The sequence below is a fragment of the Synchiropus splendidus genome, chromosome 13 (genome assembly GCF_027744825.2).
Source record: "Synchiropus splendidus isolate RoL2022-P1 chromosome 13, RoL_Sspl_1.0, whole genome shotgun sequence".
NCBI classification, from domain to species: Eukaryota; Metazoa; Chordata; class Actinopteri; order Syngnathiformes; family Callionymidae; genus Synchiropus; species Synchiropus splendidus.
The window spans coordinates 5,926,053-5,945,933 of record NC_071346.1 but is presented as its reverse complement, the minus strand read 5'-3'; the positions used below and the strand labels follow the sequence as shown (position 1 = coordinate 5,945,933).

General features: G+C 52.1%; 3 protein-coding genes across 5 annotated transcripts; 2 read left to right on the top strand and 1 right to left on the bottom strand.

Annotated features, from left to right (window-relative positions):
• The first annotated feature begins 555 nt into the window (after window positions 1-555).
• On the top strand, window positions 556-6,078 carry lamc2 (laminin, gamma 2). Of its 2 annotated transcripts, none has more exons than XM_053883137.1 (22): window positions 556-655; window positions 910-1,001; window positions 1,177-1,353; window positions 1,413-1,530; window positions 1,589-1,704; window positions 1,769-1,900; window positions 1,968-2,157; window positions 2,225-2,337; window positions 2,408-2,800; window positions 2,860-3,081; window positions 3,147-3,283; window positions 3,355-3,511; window positions 3,611-3,816; window positions 3,887-3,966; window positions 4,035-4,172; window positions 4,231-4,375; window positions 4,458-4,607; window positions 4,679-4,793; window positions 4,868-5,064; window positions 5,120-5,278; window positions 5,344-5,443; window positions 5,517-6,078. In XM_053883137.1, exons 1-22 carry the CDS (start codon window positions 603-605, stop codon window positions 5,768-5,770), a joined length of 3,444 nt encoding a protein of 1,147 aa, XP_053739112.1. In that variant the 5' UTR covers window positions 556-602; the 3' UTR covers window positions 5,771-6,078. The 2 variants fall into 2 exon arrangements, with proteins under 2 accessions (XP_053739112.1, XP_053739113.1); XM_053883138.1 differs by having other exon boundaries at window positions 565-798.
• Window positions 6,079-6,118: 40 nt separating this feature from the next.
• nmnat2 (nicotinamide nucleotide adenylyltransferase 2) lies at window positions 6,119-10,155 on the bottom strand. Its single transcript, XM_053883139.1, has 11 exons — window positions 9,680-10,155; window positions 8,786-8,874; window positions 8,644-8,711; window positions 8,420-8,498; window positions 8,232-8,355; window positions 8,093-8,173; window positions 7,977-8,021; window positions 7,795-7,871; window positions 7,544-7,645; window positions 7,411-7,478; window positions 6,119-7,309 (listed from the first exon to the last, which is right to left on the bottom strand). The coding sequence occupies exons 1-11, from the start codon at window positions 9,759-9,761 to the stop codon at window positions 7,207-7,209; spliced, it is 918 nt and encodes a 305-aa protein (XP_053739114.1). The 5' UTR covers window positions 9,762-10,155; the 3' UTR covers window positions 6,119-7,206.
• A 159-nt stretch (window positions 10,156-10,314) lies between these two features.
• smg7 (SMG7 nonsense mediated mRNA decay factor) lies at window positions 10,315-19,430 on the top strand. 2 transcript variants are annotated; one of them, XM_053883135.1, is made up of 23 exons: window positions 10,315-10,580; window positions 11,896-11,927; window positions 12,021-12,138; window positions 12,223-12,355; window positions 13,209-13,380; window positions 13,454-13,525; window positions 13,603-13,753; window positions 13,834-13,969; window positions 14,042-14,204; window positions 14,269-14,428; window positions 14,517-14,587; window positions 14,673-14,733; window positions 14,804-14,920; window positions 15,063-15,480; window positions 15,559-15,700; window positions 15,791-16,164; window positions 16,289-16,600; window positions 17,000-17,149; window positions 17,405-17,488; window positions 17,582-17,735; window positions 17,806-17,976; window positions 18,042-18,202; window positions 18,261-19,430. In XM_053883135.1, the coding sequence occupies exons 1-23, from the start codon at window positions 10,555-10,557 to the stop codon at window positions 18,375-18,377; spliced, it is 3,495 nt and encodes a 1,164-aa protein (XP_053739110.1). In that variant the 5' UTR covers window positions 10,315-10,554; the 3' UTR covers window positions 18,378-19,430. The 2 variants fall into 2 exon arrangements, with proteins under 2 accessions (XP_053739110.1, XP_053739111.1); XM_053883136.1 differs by lacking the exon at window positions 17,000-17,149 and having other exon boundaries at window positions 10,317-10,580.
• Window positions 19,431-19,881: the final 451 nt, after the last annotated feature.

The window sequence follows — 19,881 nt, the reverse complement described above, 5'->3', positions numbered from 1 at the left end:
TCACAATTGTGGAGGGTCATACGTGTTGATCTGATTTGTTGTTGCCATGGATCCTTTGTCAGACACAGGAAGTGTGGCTCATCCCCACAGGTCTTGGGCCCATGTTTGCGGTTCTGACTGGATGAAACGTAAGTGTTGGGGTTCAGTATGGTGGGAGGTCAGGGGAGCCGTGAGCTGTAACGCAGAGACGCGGGACTCCTGACTCGAATGTTTCACTCCGATGACCAAGTCTCAGACTTTATCCACCTCCACTGTAGTGATTCCACTCTCTTGTTTTGATGGCAGGAGGGCCAAAATAACATAGAAGAAGAAGAATGAGAGGAAGTGCCGGCAGCCAAGTTCAAGCACATTGCTAACACTGTCAGGGTGTGTCTGTACCTGAGGCAGGTTATAACTGGAGTGTGTGACTGTGTGTCAGTGTCTAGGGTGTGTCTTAGTGTGGTGTGTCTGGGTGCCAGTGAGTGCAAGTGTGTGTTTGTGTCCAGGGTGTGTCTTACAGCCTCAGGTCAGAGTTTTCGCGTTCCTCACAGGAGTCGCGTGTGTGAGTGAGTGAGTGAGTGAGTGAGAGCTGCAGGTTCAGACTTTGAACAGAGTTGTGTAAAATGAAGAGAAGTTGTTTTGACTTCATGACAGACAAAGTTTCAGGAATCCTTAGGTGTGTGTGTGTGCGTGTGTGTGGGTAATGAGTGACTGAAAGGAGGAAGAGTGGACAGATCACAGCTGGCGTCTGGTTTGTTATCTGAACTGACCCGTCTGACCGTGACGGTGGTCACTGCTACTGCCGCGTCACATGGATGGGTGTGTGTTTGACTCAGTGTGTGTATGCGTTAGTCAGTGTGTGAGCAGGTTCAGACCTGCAGCAGCACCTATAAACTCTCGCTCTCGTCGCTGACGGAGGTTTTTCTCCAGGGATCTCGCGGACAACATGACTGTCGGCTGGACTTGGATTTGTGGACTGTTGGCTGCCGTCAGTGTCGTCGTGGCGACCAGAAACTATGACTGTGAGTTATGATCAGTGGGTGTTGAGGGTTTTGTCTGGGGACTGTTTTGCTTCTGAGAGGTAGTCGGAGAGGGGGACACACACTGGTCTGGCTTCCAGCCATGGTCAGGTGTTACTGCTGGACGAGCCCGATCTGGATGAATGATGATATCACCGCTGCATTTCTCCCTCTACAGATCCGCTCCGCTGCGAGTGCCACGGCAGAGCCCGGGTTTGTGCCTGGGACTCAGAGGGGCTTGCTTGTGTGGACTGCAAGGGGAACACGGAGGGTCGCCACTGCGAACGCTGCAAGGCCGGTTTCTACTCCCAACGGCCAGAACTGAGCTGCCGCCCGTGCCACTGCGACCCGAGAGGTGAGATATGGATGGACCCCTGAGGTGGCGTGAGCTCAATGGTGTTGCCCTCACTGCAGGGTCTGTAAGTTCGAACTGTGACCCAAGAGGGCGCTGCCGCTGCAAGGACGGATTCAGTGGGGATAAGTGTGACCAGTGCCCAGATGGGACCATCAGGCCTGAGGGCTGTGTCCGAAGGTATGAAGCTGGAGGTCAGAACCAGGCCCACCCTGTTACTGACCTTCTCTTTCTGCAGACGTGTGAGCAGAGAAGAGTCACGGAGTCCTGTCTGTTTCTGCCATGGCCACACAGACCAATGTGTCCAACAAGTCGGCTTCTCCATACACAACATCAGCTCCACCTTCAGCAGCGGTGACCATTACACAACAGGAGCTTTTCAGAAAAGAGAAACAATGACTGAGCCAGCTGTTTCCAGGTGTGGATGGTTGGAAGGTCACCAATGCAGATGGGGTGACTCCAGCCAATGTACGCCTCCGCTGGTCGCCTAAACATGAGGATGTGGAGGTGATCTCTGAGAACAGCCGACCTGTTTACTTCTACGCCCCAGGTGCGAGTCACCATCACTGGCCTCCCTCTTGTCACCAGTACCTCACCTGGTGTGTCTCTCTTCTCAGCCTCATTCCTCGGGAACCAGTTACGAAGCTACGGTCAAACCTTTTCCTTCGCCTTACGTTTGGACCGCATCACTCGGAGCCCGTTGGCTACCGACGTGGTTTTGGAAGGTTCTGGCCTTCGAGTATCCACATCGTTGGGTGAGATGCGGCAGGTCGCACCATGTGGAACCAAGTTCCTTTACACTTTCAGGTGAGAAAACACAGTGGTGTCTGAATTGTGTTGAGTTCTGGTGTCACCTGAACTGCTCTCCTTCCAGGCTGGATGAACAACCCGGCAGCAGCTGGCATCCGAAATTGTCTTCGGTCCAGTTCCTAACTTTGTTGTCGAACCTCACTGCCATCAAGATACGAGCCACTTCTGGGGAACATGGTAAGATCTCCATCAGTGCCTTGCATCTGGTTGGGCTGACGATCTTCATCTGAGGTCTTGCCTGCTGTAGGACGGGGCTACCTGGACAACGTGGGACTGGTGTCCGCACGGCGTGGAGATGGAACCCCGGCTCGCTGGGTGCAGACCTGCAGCTGTCCTCCTGGATACATGGGGGACTTCTGTGAGCAGTGCTCAGCAGGTTTCAGGCGGCAGACCCCGGCGCAAGGAGCCTTCAGCACCTGCGTTCCCTGCAACTGCAGAGGAGGCAGCTGTGATCCGCTGACCGGAGACTGCTACTCTTCTGATGAGACCCCTGGGGAGCTTGTCTGTTCACCAGGGTTCTACAGGGACCCATGGAGGCCCCACACCTGTGTGAAGTGTCCCTGTCCACCTAGGGAATCCTGCTCACTGCCAGTCGGATCTCTGACTCCCATCTGTCACGTGTGCCCGACAGGGACCACAGGTAAGTGCAGAACTGCTCTGAGTGCACGAAGGTTTCTCATGTGATCTTTGTGTCTGAAGGCGTGGACTGTGCCGAGTGTCAGGAGGGATTCTACGGTCGCCCTGATGAGCAGCAACCCTGCAGACCCTGTCAGTGTAACGGACACATTGACGTCAGGGTGGCAGGAAGCTGTGACCGCAGAAGCGGGGAATGTCTGAAGTGTCTGAACAACACGATGGGGCCCAAGTGTGACGTGTGTCTGCCTGGGTTTTACCACAGCCGAGCCACAGAATCCTGCAAACGTAAGACATGCGATTCCACTGGAATCAACATTAGGAAAGAGTCTAATCGTGTTCCTGTGATGCAGCATGCAACTGTGACGTTGAGGGTTCAGATCACGGCCAGTGTGACAAGAACGGCCGCTGCGAGTGTCGGGTCGGATTCCAGGGTCTGAAGTGTCAGCAGTCCAACTGTCCCTCCTGTTTCAATGCAGTCAAAGCCAAGGTGACCAGCATCTCCTTAGTCTGATCAATATGATGAAACCATCTTCACCAAACATTGACCTCTGACCCCAGTTGGCCACACTTGCGGCCAAGCTGCAAGAGCTCCAGAACCTCGTTCCTAAGGAGGGAGAGACACCGAAACCCACAGATACTGCAGAGATAGAAGCTCTCCTGAAAGGCCTTGAGTTCCTGGTGGATGAAATGCAGGACACCAGGAATGAGCTGGCAGGTCAGAGACCGTTCACTGTGCAAAGACTTCCACCTCTGTGGAGAGCAAAGTCCAAACCCACCTGGTAAAAAGAGTCATAATGTGAGTTCTTGTCATCAGAATCTGAGAAGCGTCTACAGACGCGTCTGACCTCGAACAACCGGCTCCGGGTAGCCGAGGACAAGAACGTCCAGAAGGTGGAGGACATTGCTGCTGGTATCAAGGAGAAACAGAAAACATACCAAACAAAAGTAACACAACTCCAGGATTTGATGGCCAACCTGAGAAAACAGCTGGAGGATGCCAAGAAGGACCTGCTAGCAGCTGTGAGACTCGCACACCCGATCACACATTTAGCAACAGACACACCGGTGACTGACTCGTGTTATCTGTCAGGAGCTTCCGAGCGGCGACAATCCCGTGACCTCGAATGAGCTGAGGCCGCTGGCGGAGACCGCCAAGGACCTTGCAGAGGAGTAAGTCACATGATCTTTACTGAGGTGGACCCTCACAGTGATATGTGATGCACTCTACTGGCCCGCAGACATCGTGAGACGGCATCAGCGACAGAGCAACAGGCGGGTGATGCCCTCAGCGACTCCCGTAAGAGCCTGGATCTGGTCAAGACCCTGATGCCCCGGGAGCACAAAGTCAAAGAGCTGATAGACAACTTGAAGTCGGCGTGAGTTTCAGCGCCACCTAGGCCGCTCCACAGTACCTTTACCCGAACATGTGTTCAGGTATGACGAGACGGCGGCCAAGGTGAGGAGTCTGGAGAACCAGGGGGTGCGTCAGAGTGGTGAGGCCCGGGACGAGAGCAAGATCGCCAAAGGAATCCTGAAGGAGGTCATGCGTCTGGAGGGGGATTTGCCTGAGGCCCCCCAGGTGAAACCTACCACTGATCCAAACGCACACACACACCAGGTTTGAACGAAACCACCATGGTTCCATGTCCCATTGTTCTTAGGGAGAGATGGATGCGACACTCGACAGACTAGAACAGGTGAAGAAGGTGGTGGACGACACCATCTCTGGGTACGAGGCGCTGCAGGACCGTGTGCAACGGGAAAAGGATACCGTTGACAACCTACTGGCTGAAAATGACGCTGCGAAACAGGTACTGAAAAGTCAACATCTGATGCCCAGGGGAGGTGGTCCTGCTTCAACAAGAGATTTGTTTTCCTGCAGAAGTTTGACGACCTTGTTGACCGAGTCAAAGACGCCGATGCTCAGACGACGGAGGCCCTGAAGCGCATCAAGGACCGCACCAGCGAGCTGGACAACTCCCTGAACACTGTGAGAGGTGAGTGATGGCCAATCTACTTCAGCTCTCTCAGAACCTGCTCCTCCAGACCCTCTCTGACTCGTCCTCTCCAGGCTTTGACAAGCAGATTAAAGATAGCAGCAACCAGGCAGAGGACTTCATCAAACGCCTACCTGCCATCGACGCCACCATCAAGCGGGCCGTCAGGGACAACAATGAGCTGAAGCCACAGAAGAAGCAAGTGGAGGACGACCTCAGCAAAGGCAAGGAGACCATCAACCAACTGGACGATCTGGTCAACGATGTGGAGGTGAGGAGCAGCCATCTTGGTGAGCGTTGCTGGAGCTTAGTCTGACTCTCTTCAGGGAACGCTCAGATCATTGCCGCCGCTCACCGGCCTCAAGAATGACGCCACCAAGTTGCACAAGGAAGCGAAGGACCTGAAGGACAAGACGAGTCGCACTGCAGCCGGTCTTGGTTCCGAGCTTGCAGAAGCCAAGAAGCGGGAAAAAGACGCCCAGGAGGTGAGAACAACACATAGGGAAGCGCTCGAGCATGAACTGGATGAAATGATATTGTTTGTTCTCAGGCTTCTGATAATGCAGCTGAAGCGTCGGACAACAGCAGGCGCGCGGTGGACGACGTGCGAAAGACACTTCAGCACGTCACTCGTTTGCTGGACCAGGCCAGTAAGATGGCAGCAAGTGCATGTTCTCGTCCAGTAGCCCGTCTGAGTGTGTGACGGTTCATCTCCCTTCCCAGACCAGCCGGGCACCGTGGACGAGGCTGACGTGAAGCGGCTGGAGGAAGCGCTTTCCAACTTACAGAAGGATGTGAACGGAAGCCTGAAGCCACGGCTGGACGACATGGAGGATCAGGAGGAGGCATACCGGCGACGCCTCAACACCATCGACCAGGACATCGGCACCATCTTAGAAGACATTAAAAATCTGGAGGACATCCGCGATAAGATTCCCGAAGGATGCTTTAACAGTCCACCCATCGAGCTGCCGTGAAGTGACACCCTCTTTCTCACCTCACACCAAGTCACCGTCATCCGTCCCACAGTTCCCACCATACATAGCGGCTGGCTAGTTCCTATGGAGCTGTGGGTTCCTTGGAGCTACATGCTGTTCCTTTGTAAGTCGCTCTGGATAAAAGCACTGAATGATGTGTAAGTAATAGTGTCTGAGCTGAGCCTGCCCACTGATGCCACACATTGGCCGATGATGCAGCTACAGCTTTCACAACCACTTGTGTTGACACCAATGTTTTATTTATACTTGTACGTTGTATCTTTTTGTAACTTTATATTATTCCATATGTGGACCAAAAGTAAACGTTTTCTATAGCTTTGCTTCAGTGTTTGCTGGGATGTGGCTGCATGATCATACAAAAAAAAAATCAACTCTGCTCTGAACACAACTTTATTAGCTCCATATTGCACGGTGAAGCTGTCAATCAAATGAGAAGACTGATGACATCATGCAGTGTTGAAAGTAAACAAGTGCAACCATAAAAAAATATGTAAGGCGAACAAAACGTAACGTAACCGCACTGCTGTTGAAGGTCTGCAGCACTGTGGAGGACAGCTGCAGAGAACATCAGCTGACCTGCTCCAACACTGCCCAGCTTGTCTCCATAGCAACCTGGATCAGCAGCCAGATGTATCCCACAAATACCCTTAGTCTGTAGTCTACTTCACTCTACTGCCCCACGACTGACCACGAGGAGCAAGACTGAGCACACACTCACTCACACAGACACACACTCTCAGACGCTCACTCTCCCACACACACACATGGCGTAGACAGAGGAGGCGTTTCTTTTGATAGTAAACATTGTGTACTGTTTCTCTACAAACACAACAGCTAGTCGACACTCACGTTCATGCTAAATCATCTACTCATGCAACTACGAGGACCGGCCACTGGGCGGTGTTGTCACAACGCTGGTGGTCGTGTCAATGCCGGCCAGTGACAGCGCCAAAAAAGTGCAGGGGGGGGCGGGTCTTCATGTCGACGCGTCAGTCAGACTTCCTGACAGAAAGATTATCTACAAGGGGTCTGGGGGCGGGGAGCGGGGGTTTACCTGGGCGGTGGAACTCCACATTAACGGAGCGCAGCAGCGTGTTTGGCAGCCATGTTGGCACAGGGTTTTCATGTCTGACAGTCCCCCTAAAATCTCTTTTGCCGCTGTCTACACTTGTGAGAGAGGGGCCCTCAGTGAGGGGGGTGGTCATGTCAGGTGACCCTGCAACTCCTGATCTTATTCTGACAGGAAGTCCAACAATCAACCAGCAGACGGGCTGCCTCCCTGGACGTGAAGGTCACATGACACAGACAGGTTGAACATATGATTGACATGGGCGGGGTCATACACACAGGCCATGGTGCCCTTGCACCCAGCAGCCCCCCCCCCGAGGGTCTCTGGAATTGTACTAGCTCTTGCCCTATCCTGAGGCGTTGATGTACAGCTGACTCTGCAGGACATAGTCGATGACCGGCTGGCTCAGGTAGTCGACCACATGACCATCACCGTGCTGCAACGCCAACCTGGGAGGCGGGGAGGAGGAGTGGGGAAGAACAGAGATGTAGAGGAGGAGTCAGTGATGGACATGTTGGGGTCTGACTGAAGCTCAAGAGTGGAGCAGCACCTGCTTTTGGTGGAGCTGACTGTGGACATGGGATGGTTGATGTCCTCCTTCACCACGATGATGTTATCCTGGAAGCACAAAGACACTTAGGGGTTAGAAGAGTTGGGTCAGAACCAGATGCGTCAGCTCCAACCTTGTGTTTGCGCAGCACAGACGAGTGATTCATGATCCTCTCTGTGTCGGCCCCATCCCGAGGAACGACCACCATCCCAAAGTCACCCACGATCACCTCCATCTGCAGAGAAGGTCACATTTCTGACATCTATCGAGTTCCACTGGACTGAGTTTGAAGGAGAGGGACATTGAGGAGCAGAGGGGGAACATCCAACATGGAGGCCAGTTGATGTTCACTGGGAGGGGAGGGGAGGTCACAGGGGTGCTTACATCACTGTCCTTCCACAGTCCCGGGATGCAGAAGGACTCCAGCAGGTCGCTGCCGCACAGCAGCAGGATCCGCAGCTCTACAGAGAGAGACGCTCAGTAAACGCCGCGTTTACTGGACTCAGACAGAAAGGAGGGGAAGAGCAGAGGAAGTGGCGGGACCCTGGCGCTGAGTCAGCACTCACCGATCTCCTCGTATCTCACCGCTGGGCCCAGGTTAGCGTTTTCATCTGACAAAACAGCGTACCAGAGTTGAGGACGAGAAACCCGTTGACATCACGGACCATCTCCCACAACTCACCCACGAAGGTGAAGCGATCCACATGAGGGCGAAGACAACAGACGTTCCCCAAACTCTCCGAGACCTTCGTCCACAGTTTCACTAGGAGATCATCATCATTAATGTCATCATCATCACAGTTATCTTCATCATAACTCACAGGCTGTTGGCTTGTGGTTGATGTTGCGATTGTGATAGATGGGCGGAGCTTTATTCTGTGGCTGTCCAATCACAGGAGGGGAGGACGGGGTGCTGACGTTAGACAGGATGCAGCCGGTCACTCTCTGGAGACAAAATGCTGCTTTAGACAAAGAGTAAGGTTTAGCTCCCGCCACAGGTGAGGGTCACCTTCATGAGGTCACGGTGGTGTTCCAGAACGCTGCAGGTCGTCTGCCAGGTGTCCTGGTAACACTCCCATGGGTCCACTCTGCAGCAGAGAACATGGATCAGAACACACTGACGCACTGCTGCCCCCAGTGGTCAGTGTCTGACCATTGTATCCTCAACAAGTCTTTTGGGTCTACTGAGTCAGTATCTGGTCATAAACTGGTCAGTTTTAGGTCGTGTCCTACCTGATCCAGTCTGAGGACTGGACCGCCAGCTGACACATGGTGAGGCGATGTCTGCTGGACACGAGGCCCTGTTCACACACACACAGAGGAGAGTCAGCGAGTCTATCAGGAGGAGACAGGTCCAAGTCACTGCCGCACTCACAGGTTTGCCATAGGAGTCGTGGACCGGCGAAATGATCCCTCCGATCACAATAAAACGCCCCGTCTTGTTCAGGTACTCCCGAGCTTTTTCTGGAACACACATGTCAGAGTGTCACCCCCGCATCATCCCGGTCCAGTTGCTCAGATCAGAGCAGTTGTTCTGCCGTTGGGTGTTCCTCACGCATGTGTGCATACAAATGACCCCCACTAAACGGCGCTGTTGTGCCGTTCTCTCTATGTTTACGTTGGGGTTCGGCTGTTCGGTTCTGGTGACGTTTACACAGCGGCTCATGGTGGAGCTGTGTGGTTCCGACCATGTTGATATTTGCGCCGTGGCACGCAGAGAAACGTCGCTCGTCATGTGACTATAAAATAAATCTCAAGTTCCGGTGATTTGAATCCCCGCCAGAAATATGTAAAGTGGGTCGTCAACATTTCCTTCAACAACGGTTCTACATTTTCATAACAAATCCAATCATTCCAGGCATCTAAATGTGCTCCATCACAGGTGAAGGTGGGACGCTATTTTGAGATTGTCTACCTCCGTTTAAGATCAAATCAAGTGGCACCTTGAAGTGTGTTATTCAGTAAACGCTGACTTGATATGCGACCTAATAATCGCTATACATACAAAGTAGGCTATTCTTTTCTATGGAAAGTTGAGGGGTGAGGGGGGACAAAATCTAGCACAACACCGGTCCATCCTATTCTGGGCTGCGTCACACGCACGAGGCCCGTGTGGATCTTTTCACCAAACACCGTCAGCACGGTTCTAAGAACCGAACCCCCGAAGCGCACATCATGTTCATGTATCAGTTCACGGGTCCAGATGTCGGACTCAATGGCAAGCACGACCCGGCACACCCACGATAAGGGGCCCAGCGGAACCACTCACCGAACATGTGGATGTGTCCTTTCGTGATCGGGTTGAAGCTGCCGCATGACAGCAGGATAACGTGGGTTTTGTTTTCGGTCATGGTTCCTTCTAGTCCCGGTTCCGTGTGGTTCTGTTATGGCAGCAGCCGCAGCTCGGAGTCTGGGGACGGGGGAGGATGCTGCTGCTGCAGGGCCGAAGATTCACGGAAATAGCCGAGGATGCGCTGAGATTCACGAATGCGTGCCGATGATTGCCGACGAACCCGTCTGAGGCAACAGCGCGCGACGTCTGAGGGGGTCAGAGGTCAGCCTGCGAACGCACGGCAACATGCTGTTTCGTTGACTTTTATTATGGTTAATGATGGCATGAGTAGAGAGGAGGAAGTTGGCGCTGACAACATTTGAACACTGAATTGACAGACTCGACTTCCATTGTAGATTGCAGCGCCACGTTATTGAAAGAGCCAGCTGTGACCCGTGATCTCACTTGAGGGCAGACGACTTTAGTCTGGCTCAGGAGCAGGTTGCTTTCTGCAAATCCATTTGTTTCTCCGTGAAAGAAAGCGATAAAAGTCAGTCTTCTAATGAGTCTCCATCAAAGAACGGTGGCTTTAATAAACAATGCAGAACTTTGTGACAGAAGACAGGTCCGCCTGAGTGCTGGGTCTCTTTTATAGGTCTCGGCGGAGTCAGTTGTCCACCACAGCCCCACGCCAGGTCCAAGATTTGTCGGTGAAAAGTTGCTTTTCAAAGGAAGTTCGGATTCAACCGTCACCGAGTTGACGAAAACAGCCGAGTGTCGCCCGAGCTCGGGTCAGACGGGAACAACATGGCGGCGGGAGAGGCGCTAGCACCAGGTCCAGACGCTGTCTGAAGGACTTAGGACCGGCCAGCATGAACCTCTGCGCCCACTATCTACGGTAGGTTCACGTCAGTAAACTATACGCTTTGTCCCAGTGGATCAGAGACGACCACTCCCGGACCCTTGCTCCTCACAGCCGGGCTGTTCTGTTGGGCTGCTAGCGCTGAAGCTAACTGCCGCTAACGAGCGTCATGTATCAACAAACCGTCGCCACCAAATCCTGCGGGGATATGAACGAGAGGGACTCCATCGATTGGTTGTCCAAATACCAATTGTTAACTCGTGGGACGAGTGTCATCTGTGTGCGTTTTGTAAACCAGGGGCGTCGATGTTTGGTAGTTAGCCTAGCCTTCGAGTCCTAGCGTCATTCTGACAGTTGATTCCAGTGAGTCCGATTCCAGAAGTCAACAACCCACTGACGTTCCCTGTCGACTTCGTTTTCACAGTCGTTTAATGTGTCTGTGACGATGCGGTGTGGGGATATTGGCGGCAGCCACTATGTGAGGTGACGAGATTGAACAATGCGCTGATGGATGAATCCAGAACTCCAGATTATGGGTTTATTTTGACGGCGTGCGGACACTGCAACTGTAGTGAAAGCGCTTCCGTGTGTTAGTTTCCTTACTGAGCTGCGTATGTTTAATGTTTAAATAATGGCTTGGCAGATTTAATGATTTACTTCGAACTGAGTCACCGACTACCGAGCGGTGCTTTGCTCGACAAAACACAATATGAAAATGAAAGTCGAGATCACAGTGGAATTTGAATAGCCCCATCATGTGCCTGCGTTTAGTAAATTTGATGTACAATTCATACATTTGGGAAAATAAAACTTCAGGTTCTTCTCTGAATCTTGGTCATCACAGTTGTTGACACTGTGACAACTTGTGAGATTTGTTTACTGAGAAAAACATGCACCAAATGGCCCCTTTGAAAACACAGAGACTAGAAGTTCTATACAAAGAGTTGCTGGCTTACTTTGTTTCCAACAGTGGACCACTTGCATTTTAGTCATGTGCCAATGAAAACATTAGTTCACCTCACATTGAATCATGTTTTGTAAGGCTTTACAGGTTGAATACGAGACAGTTATATTAAACCTCCCTATGTTTGTCACGGCTTGGACTAAACAGTGCATTGTTTTCTTCTTTTTCTCCCATTGTTCAGAATTCTTTTCTTGTTCCCAAAAACGTGTCATCCCCACTTTGCTAAACACATTGTCTTCAAAGTCAAGTCTGCTGTCCCTGGGTGAACAGACTTTGATGTAACTAATGGAACATTATTGTGACCTTTGCTGGAAACTTCCCTGGTCTTTGATGATGGTGTTGTTTTTCTAAATTTGTGTTTCTCTCCTGCCTTTTTTTTATGAGCAGCCAGGCAGAGGCCCTGAAGGCTGACATGACTGGTGAGGCTTGCACACATATTTTTAATCTTTGGTGTCCAATTGTCAGAGAGAACTCCAGCATTCATGAAATTGTGCGCACACTTTTGTCGTCAGACTCAAAGTTGGGTGCAGCAGAGGTGTGGACGTCGCGGCAGGCCCTGCAGGATCTCTACCAAAAGATGCTGGTCACAGACCTGGAGTACGCCTTGGACAAAAAGGTGGAGCAGGACCTGTAAGTAGCTCCGCCCCTTCGCCACATCACATGACACCCGAGATTTTTTCTGCAGTGATGTGTCCTGATCCTTCTGACCTGCAGGTGGAACCACGCATTCAAGAACCAGATCACCACTCTGCAGAGCCAAGCCAAGAACCGCGCCAATCCCAATCGCAGTGAGGTCCAGGCTAACCTGTCGCTGTTCCTGGAGGCGGCCAGTGGCTTCTACACTCAGGTGAGATAAACATGCTCAGTCAGCTGTCACCACGCGACCTGGTCGTACCAAGTGTGTGAGTGTTTCAGCATCAAAACATGCTGGTAGATGAGCAACAGATGAGCCCCAAGCCGGGGGTTCTTAACCCTTTTGATCTCGGGCCCCACCTTTCCATTAACCAATGGGCTCGGGCCCCATTCAACGGAACTGATTCATTACTCTTGATTTCATTTGTGATCAACAACCATATTTAATTGACTTACACGTAAACAAACCAAAACCTTGTGAAATGACATGAAACCATGTGATCATTGCTAAGATATTTGTTGTCGAAAAATCCAACCTGCAGCAGAACAAGGTGCTAGTCGTACTCATCAAATTTAGGAAAGATTTTTTTTTTAATACACTCGATGCAAACTGTTAAAAAAATTGGAAAAACTGAATACAATTCTGAATAAAATAAATACATGTCTGAATATCATAAAATAAAAATATATTTAATTTAAACTCCAAAGAAGATATAAGTAAAGTATAAAGTAAATGTAAGTAATACCATAAAATTTTCAAAACTGCTTTGACAGTTGACACTTTCTGTGGCATGTTTTCTTTTCAAGAACTTCTCCATAGTTGTTGACTATGACAGATTTGCAGCTGTCAAGTCAATTCAGTGACACACTACTGCCACCACATGTGGCTAATATATTAGAAGTGAGCCAACATCTCACGACCCAAAGGTGTAAAACAAAAAAACTTTTAGCGGCGCTCTAGGAGGCACTCGCGGCCCAACCATGGGCCCCGGACCTATAGGTAAGAATCCCTGCCTTAGAGCACATAGGTCAAAAGTATGTGACAGGCTGTTGATGTGTGTGTGCAGCTCCTGCAGGAACTCTGCACCGTCTTCAACGTCAACCTGCCCTGTCGGGTCAAGTCCACCCAGCTGGGCATCATCAATGATAGACACAAGGGCGGCGACGCCATCGTCACACCACAACCCAGCTCCTGCTCCTACATCTGCCAGCACTGCCTGGTCCACCTGGGGGACATTGGTGAGACAAACACTCATTTTTATTTTTTCTATTCTTATAGTCTTTCTATTCTCACTGTCATTCTGTGCTGCAGCCCGTTATCGCAACCAAACAAGCCAGGCGGAGTCATACTACCGTCACGCAGCACAGCTTGTGCCGTCTAATGGTGAGTGTCTCAAAATTTCAAGAACTGTCTAATGTCCTGTTAGATGACATTTATATTTATATTTCTATGTGTTGTAGGTCAACCGTACAATCAGCTGGCCATCTTGGCCTCATCAAAGGGAGACCACCTGACCACCATCTTCTACTATTGCCGCAGCATTGCTGTCAAGTTTCCGTTCCCAGCAGCATCCACCAACCTGCAGAAGGCGCTGAGCAAAGCACTGGAGAGGTGACATTCTCATTCACACACTTGCTGGATCCAGGAAGTTTGACGTGGCAAATCTTGACTCCTGCGCTTCTGTGTTGCAGCCGGGACGAGGTGAAGATTAAATGGAGTGTGTCTGACTTCATCAAGGCCTTCATCAAGTTCCATGGTCACGTTTATCTGTGTAAAAGTGTCGACAAGCTGGAGCCCCTGAGAGAGAGGCTGGAGGAGCACTTCCAGGTGAGAGGGCGTGTGTTCGGGGAACGGCCCGGCAATGTGTTTAGGAGAAAGTCTGACTGTGTGTCTGTGCAGAGGCTGATCCTCCAGAGAGCCTTCACCTCTCAGCAGCTGGTTCACATCACCGTCATCAACCTGTTTGAGCTGCATCACCTGAGAGACTGGACGTTGGACGACAGCGAGCAGCAGCTGAGTGAAGATCAGCTGACCAGCTGCTCCCAGTTACTGGGACTATTCAGTAGGACCAACGTTCACATGCTCTTTAGGCTCTCTGTGTGCTACATCACTTTCTGTTCCTCCAGTGGCCTTCCTGGGCATCATGTGCACGCGAGTGCTGCTCAACAAGAAACACGGGGAGGACGAGACGGCTGAATGTCCTCTACCTGCCATTAAGGTGTCCCTGGATTGGCTGAGGCTGAGACCGAGCGTCTTTCAGGAAGCTGCAGTGGACCAGAACCAGCAGTATGTGCATCAGTCTTCTCTGTCTATCCGAGGGGGATTGGTCTGTGAAGGTCACTCCAAACATCTGACGTTCTCTCTCTGTCCTCAGTATCTGGCCCTGGCTGGTCTCTGTCCTCAACCTCTTCCAACTTCAAGACCCCCAAGAGTCCAACACCCCAGGTGACTCCCCACCCACCACTTCTACATTCTGCTAAGTTGAAGACAGCTCCGTGCTTAGTGGCGTCTTTTTGCTTTGTCTCGACAGTGACCCCACTGCCAGAGGAGTTTGAGCTGCAGGGCTTCCTGGCGCTGCGACCTTCTGTCAGGTATTGAACCCTAGATCTGGAGTGCCGGCGGGTCTGATGTTTCTCACGCCAACTGGACTTCACTTCTCAGGCCTCTGGATTTCACCAAGGGGCACCAGAGCATGCTGGCTGAGCGAGACCTTCCACCCATCCATAGATACCAGAGACTTGTCAGCCTGGGAAAGTGGGTGGCTGATAACCATCCAGGGTGGGTCCTGGTCCTGTCACATCACAGCCCGGATCCATCTGTGTTCAAAGTCCACTCACTCTAAATGCTTAGCAGCGCCTCCTGTGGATGAACCTGTTTGGCTCTGCGGCCCCTCTGTTGCTGAATGTTTGTGTGCTTGCAGATTGATCCAGTGCCACGTGAGTGAGGACGGCATGCTTGTCTTCATCACAGACATTCCTGAGCAGGATATCAAGGAGCCACAGGAGGTGCCTGTGCTGCAGGACTCTTCTAATGGAGAGCAGCTCTCCAGTGATGCAGTGAATGGCGGTTTGAAATCGGTGCTGTCAGTGGGAAAGACTCAGAGCTCCTGGTCGGACAACATTGAGCGGCCTGTTGTCACCTTCAAGGAAAACATCCAACCTCCAGAAATGTGTCGCGATCTGACACGGAACCAGCACGTGAAGGATGTCTTCAAGGAGCGCCCCGAGCTCACCAAAGCCAACGGGGGCTCTGGGAAAGTGGACGGGAAAAAAGATGGCAAGAGGAAGAGTGAGCCCAAGAAAGGCGTACAGGAGAAGGTCCCTGATGTTGGCAAGCAGGTGGGCTGCGCTGCCGCTCGTGTGACCCGCCATGTTTCTATCCCACCAAATGAATTTGTTGATTTTTTTTTTTGTTAGACAAAGTCGCAGGTGGAATTGAGGAAGACCCCTGTGTCTGAGGCCAAGAAAACACCCACCACTCAAACTCAGACCACATGCTCGTCTCAGTTCATCCCCATCCACCATCCTGGAGCCTTCCCGCCTCTGCCCAGCAGACCTGGTACACACACGCACACGCACACACACACACACACACACGTGTGTGCTGGGTTCGGTCCTGCCAATTTTGACCCGAGTGTTTGGCCGACAGGTTTCCCTCCCTCAGCTTATGTCATCCCTCCTGCGGTGGCATTTCCAGGGCTCCAGGTAAATCCAGGCTTCACCTTCACCCCTGGCGTCTCTGGACCCTTCCTCCAGCCTGCGGTACACAACCAGACTGGCAGCCTGCCACCAGCTGGAAAACAGTCCCCCATTCCCTACAGCCAACAGAGACCTTCTGGGCCGGGCCAGGCTTCTGGTACCATGAGCCAAGGTCCAATGCAGATGTCAATAAACCAGGACCACGGACCAGGGCCCCTAAACCAAGTCCGGTTACCAGGGTCCTTGAATCAGCAGCATCAGTCTCCCACCAAACCTCCTGGGGGGCTTGCCAAGAGTCCACCTCACCACCCGGGACTGCAGCAGGTCGGTTCCAGTCCAGCTTCTCTCACACTCTCATACCCACTGAAACTATTGTATGGACACACTTCTTTCTTTCTTCATCACTCTGAAATGTTGAATGTTTCTCATGTGGTGTTCATGTGTACAGTTCATGCCGGTCCCGGAGCAGCAGATGTGGGGTCCTGCTCCGGCCTCACTGCCGAAGATGGGCTCCCTGCCGATGAAGCAGCAGCAGCAGACCTTCTACATGTCCTCGCAGGAGCCACTCAAGTTGTTTGAGCACCAGCTGCAGCCTCCACTGAGCGGCATGGACAAGAAGATCAAGTTCCCAGACATGAAGATGCAGGAGTTCTACTGGGAGCCCTCGTTCAGGATGCCTGACCGGATGAAGCGAGCCCCGCCGGGTAACATGGGCTCGGACCAGGACTCTGTCCCAGGACCACGAGGTGGAGCTTTCGAGGTGTGTACAGTGCTTCTCCTGTCGTACACAAGTGGTTGTTTTCCACATTCATCAGTCTCCTTTGCACATTCTCTGTACTGGGAGAGGTCGTTGGCGTCACGTCAATCCCTCACCTCCACGTTCCTTCACTCCTCCCCACCTACCTTGTTTTATTCCTCACCTTTCACTCCCTCTCGTGCCCCACCCTCACAGACATGGACATGAGCAGGAAGTGACATCAGAGGGTAGAAGCAGTCGCTGACCAGAGGTTTCAACTCAACTTTCCTCCTGTCTTCTCCTCCTCCCTCTCTCCTTCCTCACACTCCACGTCCTCCTCACCTGTCTCCCCTTCTATTCCTCCCCCCAATCATATTCGTTCTCCTTCTTCCTTCCCTCCTCCTCCTCCGCCTCTCTCAACAGGACACCAAGAGTTCGCCTCTTCTGCCTCCTGACCTGTTAAAAACTCTGGCAAACTTTGAGGAGGAGGAGGAGCTGGCTTTTTCTAAACCTCCTGACTTCTTCCAGGCCCTGGCTACTCCTCTCAGTTCCTCTTCTGGACCAACCATGTTTGTATGTAGCTCTCTTCAACCCTCTCCCACTCTCAGGTCCCGTTTGACCCACCAGCACTATCCGGACTGCCTGTTTTGAAAGTTCTTCCACTGTTTCATTAGCAGACTCATTTAGAGCCTCACTTCTAATGAGCCGCCATGCTGACTCGAGCCTGTTCCCTCCTGGGTTTGCAGTGACAATTACAGCACCAGGAAGACAGTGTAGCCACGGTACAGAAAGATGTGTTGATGTTCAAGAGCAGCTTTGTGTTTGCAGCTGCCCTCCCAGTCCAGGATGGAGAGTTCTGACATCATGAATCAGCAATCTTCCCTCCTGACGCTCTCAGGCTTCCCCGTCCAGGTGAGTGACCTACACACACCTCCACATGAGGTCAGATAGTCGGCGCCTGGGTCTTCCCGGTCTGTACCTGGGCCTCTGTCCTTGTTTGCTCAGGACTACCCGAACCAGAACAGCATCTTCAGCCAAGCCTATGGAAAAAACCTTCCCTCCAGTTCCAAACCAGATGCAGCAATGATGCACCAGGAGCTGTCGCTTTACTCTCTGTTTGAGGGGAAGCCCTGGTCGCCCTCCCTTCCTGCCAACTCAGGTGAAATGACACCCACAGAACCGCCCTCGCGCAAGGTGACCCCAGCTAACGGGGCGCTTCTTTTTGTCAGACCACTCGACCCCAGCCAGCCAATCCCCGCACTCTTCCAACCCCAGCAGCCTGCCTTCCTCACCCCCGACTCACAACCACGGAGCGCCACCTTTCTCCAACTTTGGGCCCATCGGGACGCCGGATAGTCGTGACCGAAGGCTGCTGGATCGCTGGAAGGCAGAAAAGAACGGTTAGTTGCTTCTGGGAAACAGCTTCACTGGTGACCAGCACCACTCACATGTCCATGTGTTGCAGCGGTCAGCACTGGTGGGGGATTTGGTCTGGACTACTTGCCAGCTCCGTCAACGACCTCTGACTCCAACTGGCATCAGGCGGGGCCCCCTGGCAGCTCCTGGACCAGCCAAGAGTCACCGATGGAGGAGTCCCCATCGACAGTGCTGATGGACAGCCTGAAGGTGGGTCACCTGAGTCCAATCTTTCTGCTCCAAAGACGCTGACGCCGTCTCTCTTCAGTCCATCTGGTCCAGCTCCATGATGCAGCCGGGGCCTTCAGCGCTGGAGCAGCTGCTGCTGCAGCAGCAGAAGCTGAAGCAGCAGCGCGGCCACATGTCCATGAACCCGCCGCACTGAACTGCCGCGTGTGCGGCACGTTGGTTCCAGATGACTACAAACCACCAAGAAAAACCGAGGGAAAGGATCACTCGAAGTTCTTGACGAAGCTCCAATTCAGACAGCAGATTAAAGAATGGGTGGAGGCTGGGGCGGCACTGTGACCCCCCCCACCTCGAGGGCTGAGACACCCCCCCTCGCTGTTGAGGAGTGGCAGAGCTCCTCTCTGTCGGAGGGTGAGGTGCGCACATCACAGGCGTGTTGAGCCTATGAGGAACAAACGCTGCTGCTAGAAGCTCCGCCTACCGAACGGGCCGACACGCCCACTAACTTGTTCCTTCAATTACAAAAAAAAAAAAAAATTGGCAGTGACCTCCAAGTGGTTTTCAGAGTCTCTACTACAGACAGTCTTGATCTGAGAAGAAGTTTTGTGTGACGCCACAGCCTGGTGAGTTCTGACAGGGCGGGAGATCTTTGGTTTGACAGTAGACGCGATGGCTGCATCATGGTGACCATGATGCATTTAATGACATGATGGCACGCAGCTTGTTGACGTCACCCGTCAGTGGGTCAGTTCTGCTAGTTAGTTCACTGCCTGAGGTGAAGACGACAGGTTCTCAGCGCGAACTGATGTTTCCTCAGCTTCCTGTGTCTTGTTTGTTCTGGTTCATTTGACGCGCTGCCTCTAAAGTGTCACTTCCTGTTTCACTCGTTTGATCGTTGGAAGCTTCCTGTCTGGCTGCTCACTTTGACCTGGCTTTGACCTCAGTCATCGCCTGCTCCGGCCGAGTCCACCGATGAAGTCCTCACGCACCCACACACACACACACACATACGAGCAGCGAGGATTCTTCAGCGTGCGCAATATGGGACACTTGTCAACTCAGCCGTGTCTGGAGTGAAAATAAATCCTGAATCATTAGTGGACTTTGCTGGACGTCTTGATCACTGATTAGTTTCTCTGTCCGACCTCCAGATGCTGTCTGACACCTCTGAACAGGTTCTACAGTGTTCTGGTGATTGTGCTTCTCTTGTGTCGATGTTTCACTTCAAATAAAGTTCATATTTTAACGAGTTCGGGCTCCGAGTCTCCTGACCTTCTCAATTCTGTTCTCAAACAAGAAGATCAAATACGACTGAGTTCAGACACAAATGTTTCTTCAAAAGGACTTGAAACAACTTCTACTGGAGGCAGGAAGATGATCCGAGAGTGTCTCGCCATCATTGTAACTCATCAATCACTCCAGGAGCAGCTCCAGAGTTCTTGATCTACATCTCAGGAACGAGGGCCACAAGGTCAGCAGCCTCTCTGGACTCCAGGTTTGCATCTCAGCTGAAGGACAGAAGGAATCAGATGGAGCCGAAGATCAAGTCTGCTGCAGTGATGGACTGCTGTCTACTTCTGTGCTCTGACGGCCACAGTGACCTGCAACTTCCACATCCACCACCAGAGGGCGACAGCTGACCACATGTAATGGAGAAGATGGAAGAGGATGAGGTGCTGACCTCCAGCACAGAGAGAAGG